Source organism: Pithys albifrons, chromosome 6 (genome assembly GCF_047495875.1).
Source record: "Pithys albifrons albifrons isolate INPA30051 chromosome 6, PitAlb_v1, whole genome shotgun sequence".
In the NCBI taxonomy this organism is placed as follows: Eukaryota; Metazoa; Chordata; class Aves; order Passeriformes; family Thamnophilidae; genus Pithys; species Pithys albifrons.
In genome coordinates this window covers 36,164,764-36,178,134 of record NC_092463.1, presented here as the reverse complement: position 1 = coordinate 36,178,134, position 13,371 = coordinate 36,164,764, and the positions used below count along the sequence as shown (strand labels likewise).

The 13,371-nt window shown below is 39.2% G+C and overlaps 1 protein-coding gene across 3 annotated transcripts in view; it reads left to right on the top strand.

Annotated features, from left to right (window-relative positions):
* The window catches only part of MAP3K9 (mitogen-activated protein kinase kinase kinase 9), a 68,617-nt gene that overhangs the window by 35,895 nt on the left and 19,351 nt on the right, over positions 1-13,371 (top strand). For all 3 annotated transcript variants that reach the window (XR_011698069.1, XM_071558216.1, XM_071558215.1), the window contains exons 4-6: positions 6,967-7,115; positions 10,583-10,758; positions 12,758-12,998. Coding sequence is in view for 2 of the 3 variants with exons in the window: in XM_071558216.1 (XP_071414317.1) it covers positions 6,967-7,115; positions 10,583-10,758; positions 12,758-12,998 (566 nt within the window). In the remaining variant the exon portion in view is untranslated. The remainder of the gene's footprint in view (positions 1-6,966; positions 7,116-10,582; positions 10,759-12,757; positions 12,999-13,371) is intronic.

Genomic DNA, 13,371 nt, shown 5'->3' with positions numbered 1-13,371 from the left:
ATGAACTCATTTATTGGGAAGGAGTGTGAGGGTCAGCCCAGAGACTTCAAGAAGCTGTATTTGAATACTGCCATTAAGTGAACTGGTAAATACAGAATTCACTAAATAGCTCTAGGACAGTGATTTTTCTGGGTGCTGGATGACATAGAATTAATACTGGACATTTGAAACAGCTGAATTAGAGAGAATTTTGTTTTTCCTGTGGAGAAAGAGGTATTGAAATGTCAGGGTGACTCCATCTTTGGAGCAGTAAGATTCTGTTGCTGCCCAGTAATGCCCCTGCACAAGTGAGTGCATGCTGTGAAATCTGCCAGGATAGGGAAATATCCCAGCTGGCAGAATTGCTTGGTTGTTATGGCAGAGATTTGGTGTGGGGATTTTCATTTTTCTTATTCAGATTTGCAAAATAGACAATGTATTGCCTTGTGATAAGTCTGTGAACTTGTATTTTGCATATTAATAGTATGGATAAAATTCTGATTCTGGAATTAAATGTGGTAGCCTCTGTGGTTAATCTAAGACAGATTGAGCAAGAACCAGGCTTTTATTCTGAGTAAAGTCTGGGAGAAATGAAAATCTCAAGGCTATGCTGTGCACCTTTTCTGTGTACATGATGATGTTACTGGTTTGTACACAGTTGGTCAAACTCAAACCTTGACTTGCTCTGAAACAATGCCAGGAATGGCCTTTAAGGATAACCTCAGGGAGGTGGAGAAGGCAAGGGGGAAACGGTTCTCTGTGTTTGTAACTTTACTAATCTAGGCATGCTGTGAACAGATCAGTAGATGGTCCTGTTCCAGCATGAGTTCATTTAAAAAAAAATAAGAGTCAGTTGGTGATTTTCATTAAGGTAGCACAAGTGCCTCTATGCCTGTGCAAAAGTACTAGTTTGGTCATTGACTTAAGGACTGTGAATCACTTCAGGACTGAAGGATTGTAAATACTTAAATTATTTGTTCATTTTTTTAGAATACTGTATTTTCACTTTTTAGATTCCTTTATCATTTTCTCTTGTTGTGGTTACCAGTCCTCCCTTGAAAACATGTTGAATTCCTCACAGCACTCTCTTAAACAGAGTGTCATCACCATTAAGAGAACTTACGTACTGTCTCTGAATAAGCCTTTTCTCTTAGGTGGTGGTGAAAGTCTCCCTTCATAGTTAAATAAACAGAAAAGAACAAATGTTGGAGGCATGTGTGCAGAGGACAAATACTTTCCAGTGCAGTCACTACTAGTGTGTCAATGATTGTAAGCACTAGATATTACAAAAGCAGTCATGGACTTGTGTAATAAATTCTGTCCCCACCCAAGGATGCAACCTGAAATTCTTAACAGGATGAGCTCTCTTATCCTATTAGACTTGCCCCTCCTCTTGTCCAGTTCAACCTCTTGGTTAATCATTGGAGTCATAGGGTTTTTTTTTACCTGACAACCTTACACTTAGTCTGTGCAGCATCAACAGAATTGGCTGTCTATCTCTAACATTCACAAACCCTTTTATTTCACCACCTTTTCTTCAAAGCTTATTAGAAGAATACTGCTGTCTGAATTGTTGCCCAGCCATTGAGCAAAAATCTTGTTCTGCTTGGGTAGTCACCACATAAACCAGGCAAGAAGATGCTTGCTAGAACGGGAATCTCCTGAGTCAGTCTTATCATAACTATCTGCTTCATCCTTTCAAAACACATATCAAGCTCCATTTAAAAAACTCAAACTGTTTTGTATGTCCTGTTCTAAAGTAGGGTTGGCAGAGAACTTCAAAGAGTGAGGAATGGCCCCACACACTGTTATCTATCACCAGGCTCTGGGCCACAGTAAAGCTTGTTAATAGAACCAGAACTTGGTAGATCTTAGTAGTGAAAACTTGTTGCTGTGAGTTTTGCTGTACTGGACCTGCAAGCTTTAGATATACAGTAGAAGCCTTGTGCTTATATTGCACAAAGAACAAAGAAGCTGCAGTATTGTTCAAGTCACTTCCTGTAAATCTTCTTATGTGTTTGTATTTGCTTTGGATTACAGGGGTGAAGTTGAAGCTTGGATATTGCAGCTTATCCAGTACTGTACAGCAAGTAAATGTTAGTAGGCACATAAATCAATTTCCCTGTCATTTGACTTCTTAAATGTGTTTCTTGTTTGCTGCACACTTACTTTTTCACTTGTGCTGCTTAAAAGACCATCATATTGTCAGTATGATTGGTATGTGGAATGTAAAGGCACCATACAACCTTCATCTGAGTTCCCTGTGTGCTTCGGTTTAGATGCTTTTAAGATGTGTCTACTCTGAGACCAGGGAAATAATTGGGAATTTAATTTTCATTTAGGAATGGAATACCAGCACTAGCTAAAACCAGCAGATCAGGAAGTTTGAGACATTCAGTGTTGTGCATAGAAACTTCAGTTGTTAAAATATATAGTCTCAGTTAAGTGTTGGTCAAGCATTTCTATCTACAGCTGACTCCTGGTAGGCTTTGGTAGTTTCCTGTGTATAATGATGCACTGGCAAGACTTCAGTACCTGGCAGGTAAGTGCTGACTAGCAGTGTTAGTAGAAACCCACCTGGTAGAAGCGTACTGACTGATGTGAAATAGCTGGGAAAGGTCAGCTCTGGAACTGCCAGTTCAATAATGTGCCATGTGGTAACTGTTAATAGCCATTAAAATGTAATGAAATTTATGGGGTTTTTTTCTTAACAGAAGTAATGTTCTAGTTTCTGTTGGAACTAGGATCTCCATGTTGGGCTGATAATTCCTTCCTCATGGAAAGTGTTGAAGCTAGGGATATGAATAAGAGAAACCTATGGTACAAATGCCATGGAACAATACCAGTGAGAAGAAAATACTGGTTTTTCATAAGTTCACAGACTAACAAGGGAGGTGGCAAAATCACATGTGAAATCCTGCAGACCTCCAGCCTCCCTCACCCTGAAAATCCAGTGTGTAGGATTGAACCTGATGTTAAAGGGCTTAAGGGATTACTGGATCACTGAAAGATGGTTAATTATTCACACAAGTGTCAGTTGACTTGGATGCATGGTCTGTATCACATGGTTCGTTTTGTAAGTAAAGTCAAAAAATTATTACTGGGTGCTGGAAAATAAATGACCTTGATCAGTTTTTCCTTCTTCCTGCTGAGAATGAGTAGAGGCCCTTGTTTCTGTCTTCCTATGCCTTTTTCTTGTGTAAGTTTTCTGACTCTGTCTTTTTCCTTTGTACTTCCTAATTAGCTGCTTGAGAGTTAATGGAAAACACTCTGTTCAGCAGCACCTCTCTTGTCGTTTAATCACTTGGGATTGTTGTTGTTCAAGTGCCATAAAGCAGTATTTCACTAGTTCTGAGGAAGCACTGTTCTCAGCACTGAACTGCAAGTGTGTGAGGAAGGGGTGGCATTCAGTTTTGTCAGAAGCGAAGTGACCTTGCCCACAAAATACACTTCTAGTGTCGCATTAGAAGTAACACCAATCTGCCTATTCCCTTGTCCTTTAAAAATTACCCTGAAGAAGTGCTTTGAGCACATCAGTAGGGCTTTATTCAATCCTAGTGATAAAGTAATGATACAGCTGTTTGATAGGTTTTACTACCTTTTGCTATCAAGAATTATATCTAAACTGAAGAGTAACATGAATGGTCAATCAGATTTAGATAGTTCAGATATACATTCAGTCCAGTACTCATTTTTGTTGAGTGTTTATGAATCCAAGAAGGCCAAAAAGAAAATGAGAGCTCCTTAACTGTAGTTTTTTTATAAATGAGGCTCTTGATGCAGTAAGAACTAATAAATTATGATTATAATACCAAGACTATTAATTACATAGAAAAAATGTAAAAGATTATATAGGTGATAAAACACGATACTTTGCTTAATAAAGTAGACTAGCTGTGTCAGCAGCAAAGGTGGAATCCTTAGTGACTAAAGTCCTATATCTAAATAGGAAAATACTGTAAAAGATGTCCAGCTAAGGTGGCAGCAGTTTCAGTGAATGTTAAAGACTTGGTAGGGTGGGGGACACATGGAGATTGCAAGAGTACAGGTTGTGATAAGGTACTCCCAAGTGGATAGAGCTACTGTTGCTTTGAAACAAGAAAAGCTTAATCTTTTTGCTTCAGAAATTACTGTTTCATGGAGCAGCTATTGAAGGGGCTTGTAGGGGGAGAAGCAGTTTTTCACTTAGTCTTCAGGTGGGACTGCAAGGCCTTCAAGATTGTGCAGTATGACATGGTCACTATATTTGTATACTTAGTTTTGGTATCTCTGCAAAAGCAATTAAGAAAAATTAGCCCATTAAAGTAGTGTTTAATCTCAAGGAGATTAATGACAACACTGGGAATTTTGTGTAAAAACAACCAAAGGGGAACATGCAACATGTATACCTTTTAAGGACACTGTTAAAGTTTGGAGTTTCCTACACATAGGAAAGGCTTTAGAAGAATGTATAAGACAATGTAGAAGAGACTTCTGAAAGACATCCTTTAAAAGCTGATTGTATCCAGTGAGGAAAATTAGACATGGACTTAAGCTCTGGCAAGTTGAACATAAAACACTTATAAAGGGAAAAGGGTTTTGAAGAGTGTCTTAAAAGCATAAAACCAACTCAATTGCTTTCAAATGCAGTACAGGTGAGAACCCTGCAGCAGAGTATGCAGCCCAGAGGTGACCGAGATGTAAGAGTGCAAAGATAAGGCTATATAACAGAAAAAAACTTTAGTGACTTGTGTCTGCCAGAATGGAGCAAAGACAGGCTTTTTAATCTAAAAATATCTCTATAAGGAAGCCAAGCTGGAGGACTTCTTACTGAAGTACAGTCCACAGAAGTGTTAAAACTGACTGATAAAATGGGCAGTAACAAACTGCTGAGATTCACATTAACACCCAAGATTTCTACAAGAACATGAGAGTCAGCTAAGTTAATATCTATGCTGTATGGAATCTGTGATCATCATCATCATGGCTGGGCTTCACGAACGAAGATTTGGGAAGGGCTCTCCCCACGTGGGTGTGCCCTTCCAGCCTGTGCAGTGGATGTTTTAGGTGAAGCACAGCATGTGCAGAACTGGCCCCACCGTTTAACTTCTGAGGTTCAGCTGCCACAGCCGAGTGAGCTTGGACAGTGCCAGTGAAGTCCTCAGGATTAGAACCTACAGACCCCAGTATTCCCAGGAGGTCTCCCATCCAAGTACTGACTGGAGCTGACCCTACTGAGCTTCCGAGATCTGACGGGCTCAGGCGTCAGGGTGGCACTGGTTCCCTGGCTGTGCTGTGTAATCTGTTGCTTAAAGCTGCTATAGTATCAGAGAGATGGAAGGCAACAAACAGGGTGACAAGTCTTAAAAAAGCTTCTAGAGGATTAGCAAGTGTGATTTTTCAGTTCTTCTAAATGGTAGAAATGGCACTAAAGAGTAGAGAGCTGGTGGACATATGAGAATATCTGGGGAAGAGTCAGTTTTTATAGAAGAAAGTACAATACCTTGTGAAAAAGTGGAAATGCTTGAAGGAGTTACTGAGTACATGCATAAGTGGTAAGATGCTTATACTATATTTGGATTTATAAAGACGTTAAGCAAAATTTTTCATCAAAAACTTTTAAGAGTGTAAATTGATGTGGGGAAAAAAGAGCAAGTCTGTTTCCCATCACTTAGTCAGTTCTTAATTACTAAAGGAATAAATCAGTTTCCTTGGTGGAGAATTCTGTGTTCAACACAATCATAAGTGTCTTGAAAAAGCAATAAATGGTTAGGTAGCATGGTTGATGGTACCAAGTTATTCATGATTAAGAAAAATTAATCTAGTACAAAGAGCTGAGGAAAAGTTTTACTATAACAAATGATAAAATAGGTGGTAATAAATACAAAGTAATACCCATGGGAGAATTTCACACGGGCAATGATGGTCTCTAAATTTTACTATAATGTCAGTAAAATCATATTGGAGCTACTGTTGGTAACCTAGCTCATTTTGTAAAGAGTCAGAAAGGCAAATGGCAAATAAAATTTTAATAGGAAGTTAGAGCAATACCATTTGTGCCTCTCCCTGTATCTTTAAAACTGTGTGATGTTGCTCATTCCAACAGAAATTATCAAGGTCAATGAAGGATATGAAATGGCTTCTGTTTGGGATAGTAACTAGATTAGGATTTAGCTGGATTAGGATTTGGGAGTCTGGAAAGATGAGTTGCATGGGAGCCTGTGAAATCATGGATGGCATGGAAGGATCTAATAGGGGAACATATGTTCACTCTTTCGTGTGTTGAAAGAACTAGAGGAAAGCAAATTACCAAGTGACAAACTCAAAACAAATATGCAGAAGTATTTTTTGGCAATGCATCATTAAATTTGTGGATTTCACTACTACACAACATCGTGAGTGGTAAGTGGGTTCAGAAGAAAGTAAGACCAGAGAGTAAGACAGACCAATGGAAGAAAACCTGTCAGCTCACCAAGTATGAAGAAGCAGTTTCTGGTTCGGGTTTTCTAGAAGCAAAGAAAATATTCTGAGGATATGTTGTTCATCATATGCCTGGGAGGAAAACAGTCCTGAAACTGTTTCTATAATTTGATAGTTAATATTTCATAGAACATCTTAAGAACATCTTAAGAACATAGAACATCTTAAGACTTATTTTTTAAAATCACAACCCACCAAACAACCCTCATTTGCATTTTTAAGTGTCTTGAGAGGTTGTGGTTGCTAAATTAGATAAAAGATTTATGGTTTTCAGTTGTTCCCAGTTACCAGAGAGAAAGTTATTTTTGCCTAAAAGGTGAAATTGGCATCGTATTTCAGTCTATTTAAAAAAAAAACAGGTAAAATAAGGCACATCACCAGCTTGGCAGTCATCATGAGCTTATCCAGAAAACTGCGATTTCTTTAGAATACCAAACTCACTCTTATAGGTTCAGAAACCTTCTTACTGCTTAACAAAGCATATGTTTAAGTCAAACACCTGTTCTGTTTTCTGTTTCTTCCTGGTAGTTATGGTGTGCTGCTTTGGGAACTGCTAACAGGAGAAGTACCATTCCGTGGGATTGATGGTCTTGCGGTAGCATATGGTGTTGCCATGAATAAACTTGCCCTTCCAATCCCTTCCACGTGTCCAGAGCCTTTTGCCAAACTCATGGAAGGTAAGGTAGCTGTGGTGTGAGTGTGGTTTGTGCTTTTTCTAGAGTGCTGTTGAGCATTGCCTCTTTGTTGTTGGTTTTGATACCCAAGAGTACAGATGTCTCCAATGGCTTTATTCAGTGATGTGGGTTATTATGGGAGCCAGGCTTGGCTATGAGTGTGCTGTGACAGTCACTCTGTTACTAGAGCAGTGGAAGATATTTCTCTGCCAGTTTTTATCAACTGACTTTTACAGGAAGATGGTAACTATTGCTGTCAACATCTAGCTTGTTTTCTAGCAGTGAAGACTCACCAATACCAAAACATCACATATTTTGGCCTAGTTGTCAGCTTGTTTTAAAATGTATAGCTTTAACATCTTGCTAGGCAGTGATTTGAAATTAAACTTTATCCTACTGACATTTCAGGGAGAGGGTTTAAATGTGGCTTTGACATTTCAAAACAACTGATATTTTCAGTCAGAATGGTGTGATTTTCTGCTTTATAGGTGGAGCTAGTTCATACTCAAGGTTGGCTACATAGACGTGAAAGAAATACAGGAGTATCTCATCAGAGCTGCTGTAGTTATTAAAAAAGTTTCTGTAAGGTAGCTTTCGGGGTGTTCTTATGTGACCTGCTCTGCTGGCCTTTGCAACTACTTGCTTGTCTCCTCAGCTGCAGTTGTTCCTCCTCCGTCTCTCCTTTTTTCTCCCTCTCTTCCAGTATTACTTTCAGTATTTTTGTCAGCACCCCTATTCCCAAGGATTTCCAGGTGTTTATATGTAATAAAAATTTTTATACCTGTCTGGCAGAAAGAAAAACCAAGGTAAAGAGAAATCAAACTTGGCTTATAGTCTTGGTGAGCCAAGAATGAATCTCAACATAGAACTGATACTGTGTGGCCTCTGGTGGTGTTTTAAGCCCCAAGGAAGGAATGTGAGTCATGTAAGAAAATGTTTCTGATGGATTTCTCTGCTTTTAGAATACTTTTGCATTTCTTTGATCTTTTCGTTAGGTTACAGCCTTTAGTTAATTTAAAGTAGAAAATTGCATATATGGATCTGCTAAAAAGAAATATCCTACTGGATAGTAAACAGGAGAAGAGTTGCCGTTAGAGTAGCTTGAAAGCAACATAAAGCAGGAAACTGCTTCTGAAAGAGTTAATAGAACTACCAGCTCAGTGTTGTGCCAGGGCAGTTTGTTTTGACATGGTTCCCTAAAACAAGGACCCTGGATTTCTTAACTGTAGGTGAGGTATCTGCAGCTGGGTTTCAAAATAATGCCCTCTGTTGGGAAAGTCAGGCAGAGGCATATGGCCAGTGCTTGAACCCAGCAGCGCGCGAGTGAGCTCCCACATGACTTTGGAACGCTTGGCTTCTCCATGCGCAGGGGTAAGGCCAGAACAAAAGACAATTACTTTTTGCCTGTTCACAAGAACTGTTTTTCAAACAGGCTGTTTCCCATCTCAAGTGAACTCTTGTTCCCCTAATGCTGCTTTTACTTTTGAATTACTGCCCTGGTGGTCTTCACTGAGACAACAAAGCTGAACTTTCACTCTTCACAGAGAAGACTTGTATGTTACAACTGTCCTCATTAGTGCACATAATGGCAGATCTAGGCCTGGGAAAATAAAAGCCACGGGCCACCTGCTAGTTATCCTGTTCACTCATTCATGCATTTGGCTGGCTGCAGCATTTTGTTTTACTCTGGGTCATGTTTGCTTTCCCATGTTTCAAACCTAGGGTAGAGACAGGGATTATGGTGCTGACAGTCCAGCTGTAACACCCATTGCTACTAATTGGCCAACAGCAGGGCACCTTCAGAGCACTCTAACATCCTCAGTTCTCTGTTTTGGTAAGAAAAGCAATTTGAAAGCCATAAACACAAACATGTTCCAGCTTATGCCTCATGGAACCTGTTCATACCCATGGTTTTGAAACCAAATCTCTCAAATGCAATATCTCAGTAACACTGAAATCAGACCTGCAGAACCAAGCCTCAGCAGTTGCGTGGATTTTGTGAAGGGATACTTATTTTTAATTACAGCAGCTCCTTCGTGTATTTCAGTCCACAAAACTGATGAATTAATGTCTTTTAGGATATCACCAAATATTTTTAAGAATGTTTCATTTTTTTCCAACTTTAAGGTCTAAACGACTTTTAGAACACTTTTATAACTCTTGCCTTGTGCTGCAGTAATGTGTGTCTAAAATTCAGTGACCTTATACAGCAATGATAGTATGAACATACTGAGAGAAACTCGTGTTAGTTACTTCCATTCATCCAGAAAACCTGTGTTCCCTAGAAATACGCTTGAATGTTAAGTTTTTCTCTGTAGTTGCTCTGAAATTTTGGCATGTAGGAGTCTAGCAGTACTAAAGAGAATAAGGATACTTGTTGAACTAAAACCTGTGTAAGTGCCAGTACAGGACAACATAGAATGAGAAAGTGATGTTTTTTGCAGGAGTAGAAGTGAGGGTGAAGTAAGAGGGAGGACTGAATGAGTACAGATTTCCTGTTCAAAAGTGTTGTTAAACTAAATTATTTTACATAAAGGCTTTTAAAAAACATATTCTTAGTGATTTTGTAGCTTGAGCAGTTACTTTATACTATTTTCTGTTTCTGTTCTCAATGTTCATTTCCCATCACTGTAAAAGCATTACTTGTAGCACTGTTGCTCATTGAGTTGCCTTATTTGGTAAGATCGTTACCTTAAATTCTGCACTTTTAGAGCTCTGTAATTGGCTAAGTAATTGCATTAGACTGTAAATAGAAAAACCTGTTTATCTGTGGTTTCTCTTAAATGCAAAAGAAAAAGGCCTGATCAAACCATTTTCTCTCAAATAATAAGAAAGAACCCTTACAAATAAGAAAACTCCAAATGCACTGTTTTGATATTATTAACTTGAATCTCCTATTTTTACTCGAGTAATTCTCAGTTTGCTTTGCAGGAGAGATTTTCAGTTTTGAGAAGAGTTTCATAATGACTCAGCTTAGTATTAGAGTTTGGGATTAGTAAAAACCCCGATAGATATCCTTCTGTAGTATGGCTTTAACTCTGAAGTGTAACTATTATAGAAGAACTGTTTGCAAGAGCCTTATATGAATTTCCACTCTGTGAGCACATACATACATTTTTAAAGCAAAATATTTAAGGAAATTATTTGTTATTTTTAAAAAATATTTGAAAATGTAACTTTCTGTACAATTAATACACTTTTATGTTACTTGACATATTGTTGCAGTAGAACCCAGACACCGTTAGTCAGGTAGTTGAAGATTTTTAAGTGATGTTGGATATTGTGTAAGCATGAAGACATGAACTGTGTCATTGACAGTGGTTGATGCAAGTGGGAAATGGGAAAGGTGGGTTAACACAGGCACTGTGCATGCTGCTCTCAGCCACTGGGGATCAGTAAAGTACTTCTCATCCCCTCGAACCTCCATACTTAGAGATGCTTGACAGTTGCTTGTCTTTGTCCTGTTCTAGATTGTTGGAATCCTGACCCACACTCACGACCTTCCTTTGCCAGTATCCTCGACCATCTTACCGCCATAGAAGAATCTGGTTTCTTTGAAATGCCCAAAGATTCCTTCCACTCCCTGCAGGAAGACTGGAAACAAGAGATCCAAGAGATGTTTGATCAGCTCAGAGCCAAAGAAAAAGTAAGTAGAGAACAATGCTCCCTGCTTGTGCTGTCTGGATTATAATTTCCCCGTTTCATAGTTCAATTGTTCAGTGCATCCCAGAGATAATTTTGACTCTTTTACTAGAGCTCGTATGAAATCCCTGAGTCAATGGCAGGTTATGATGCACACAAAGGTATAATCATGAGAAAAATTCCTTACCCTGAGCTGCTACTCTTTCTAATGTTGTAGTGAGCTTCTATTACACACTGTGCAATTGCTATGATGAGTTGTCTTAATTGTTTAATGCATCTGATCACTGTTTCACTGTTAGCTTCTTAATTGAGAAGCTCAATTATAACAGGACATGTTGCAAGGGTAGTTTCAGCATATATACTCTTGTACATGTTGCAGCTTTGATTCTACCGGGTTTTTGTTTCCTGGGTTTTGAACACAACCAAAGTGCATAGACTATAATAAACATAAGTGCTACCAAGAGAATGGTCTAGCAACTGTTATAATTGAAGTCTATCTGGGCAAAAAGCAGGAAACAAAAATGCTAGCAGGAATAAAAGGAGTGGTGACTATCAGCCTCAAAGAGGAGAAGAAGCTGAAGTTTTCTTTAAGCATACTTTCAGGACACGCAGTTGGCTGCATCTAAGTTAAGGTCCTTAGAGACTGTCTTTACTGTCAGTGGTAAAAACTGCAGCAAAATCACTAAATTCTAAATTCACATTCTCTTGCCTAAAAATAAATTCATAATAAGTGCCCAGCTTGACTGGGGCTCAAGGGTTGGATTTAGGAGGCAAAGAGAAGGAAAAGAAGACTTTGGGTCAGAGGAGAGAAGTCCTACAGTGATACTTAAAACATTTCTATTCACCTATTATAGTAGCTTTTGGGAAAAATGAAATAGCTAATCGGCATTTCTCTGCTACTGTTGTCCTGTGTTGTAACATATTGGAATAGTTTTTGAAAACCAGGAACTTCAACAGACAAACAGAAAGCCAAACAGTGGTAACTAGACTGTCCCCAGGCTGAGTACTCTTCCTCTGAAGTGATGGGGAAATAATTTTATCTGCTGTTCTCTTAAGGAGTGAACTGTCCCAGGTCTCCCTGATGGTGAGACGGATAACAATACTGTTATTAAAAAAAATGAGACTAAAATCTATCTGGTTATCTTTTGAAATTTAATTTGAATTCTTCGATTTTTACCTTTTGCATTAGAATTAGCTGGCTGGAGAGAATTATTCTGAGTGTTGAATTCTTTTGTGTTTTTGGTGAGAGGAGAGGAATGCAGGCAGAAGTATTTTTGAGATTTCAAGGACAGTTTCAGTTGATTCATTTTGTCAACAAGGGATAGACTGAAAAGTTTGCCTTATGCATCTTTGCTCAGGACCATGACCAGATGGCTTTTGAATATCTCCAAGAAGGGAAACTCCATGACCTCCGTGGGCAACCTGTGCCCATGCTTAGTAGCATTCTCAGTTAAAAAGCATTCAGAGGGAGTCTCCTGTGTTTCAGTGTGTGCCCATTGCCTCTTGTCCTGTCACTGGGCACTGCTGAAGAGAATCTGGCTTTATCTGTTTTTTGCCCTTTCCTCTGGTTTCTGTATATACCGGTAAGATCCCCCTTTGCCCCACCCAAGCCTTCTCTGTGCTAGGATGAATAGTCCCATCTCTCTCAGCCCTTTCTCATAGGAGAGGGGCTCCAGTCTCTTAATCACTTTCATGGCCATTTGTTGGCCTCTCTTTTGGGTATGTCCATGTCTGTCTTGTACTGCAGAGCCTAAAATTTGACTCAGGAATTCAGATGTGGCCTCCCAAGTGCTGATATTCAAATTTTAATACTGGTATGAAGATCCTAGAACAGTAAGCATAGAAGTGCTTGAGGATTGTTTTTGACTTTAAGCTGAACCTTTAAACAGTGATTCTAGCAGTGCTGTGAGGTGAGCACAAGTCATTGCTTCTGTGCTTTCATAATAGGTTATCCCACAGGTCACAGGGTAGATTTTTATTTCTATTTTCTCATCTCCTTACAGGAGCTGCGCACATGGGAAGAAGAGCTGTCTCGTGCTGCTGTTGAACAGAAGAACCACGAGGAGCTGCTGCGAAGGCGGGAACAGGAACTGGCAGAACGTGAGATTGACATCCTGGAAAGGGAGCTCAACATCATCATCCACCAACTGTGTCAGGAGAAGCCTCGGGTGAAGAAGCGCATGGGAAAGTTCAAGAGGAACCGGCTCAAGTTAAAAGATGGCAATCATATCAGCCTACCTTCAGGTTGGTGATGTTAGGCTCTGTCAGGTGAAATGGGAGGAACCTGCAGGTCTGGCAGCTCCTTACTACTGATACTTAAGCATTAGAAAGTGTTGGACGTACTTTGGGAAAAAAACATGCCTCTTTGAAATCAGTAAACTAAATTCAATGCTTTTGTGGGTAGCGTTGCCCAGAGTTCCAAGATGAAGGCCACAAGTAAATTTGGGATGATACATGTTTGTTAGTCAGTGGCTGCATATGGTTAATGGTGAAAATGCTGGTGTTGCAGTTTAGTGTGTTAATATTCAAAATACCAGTTTAATAAAGGATGTGCCTAAACAATGATGGAGGTTCTTGTTCTGAGAATATTTTACATAATGCTGCAGCAAATACTGTA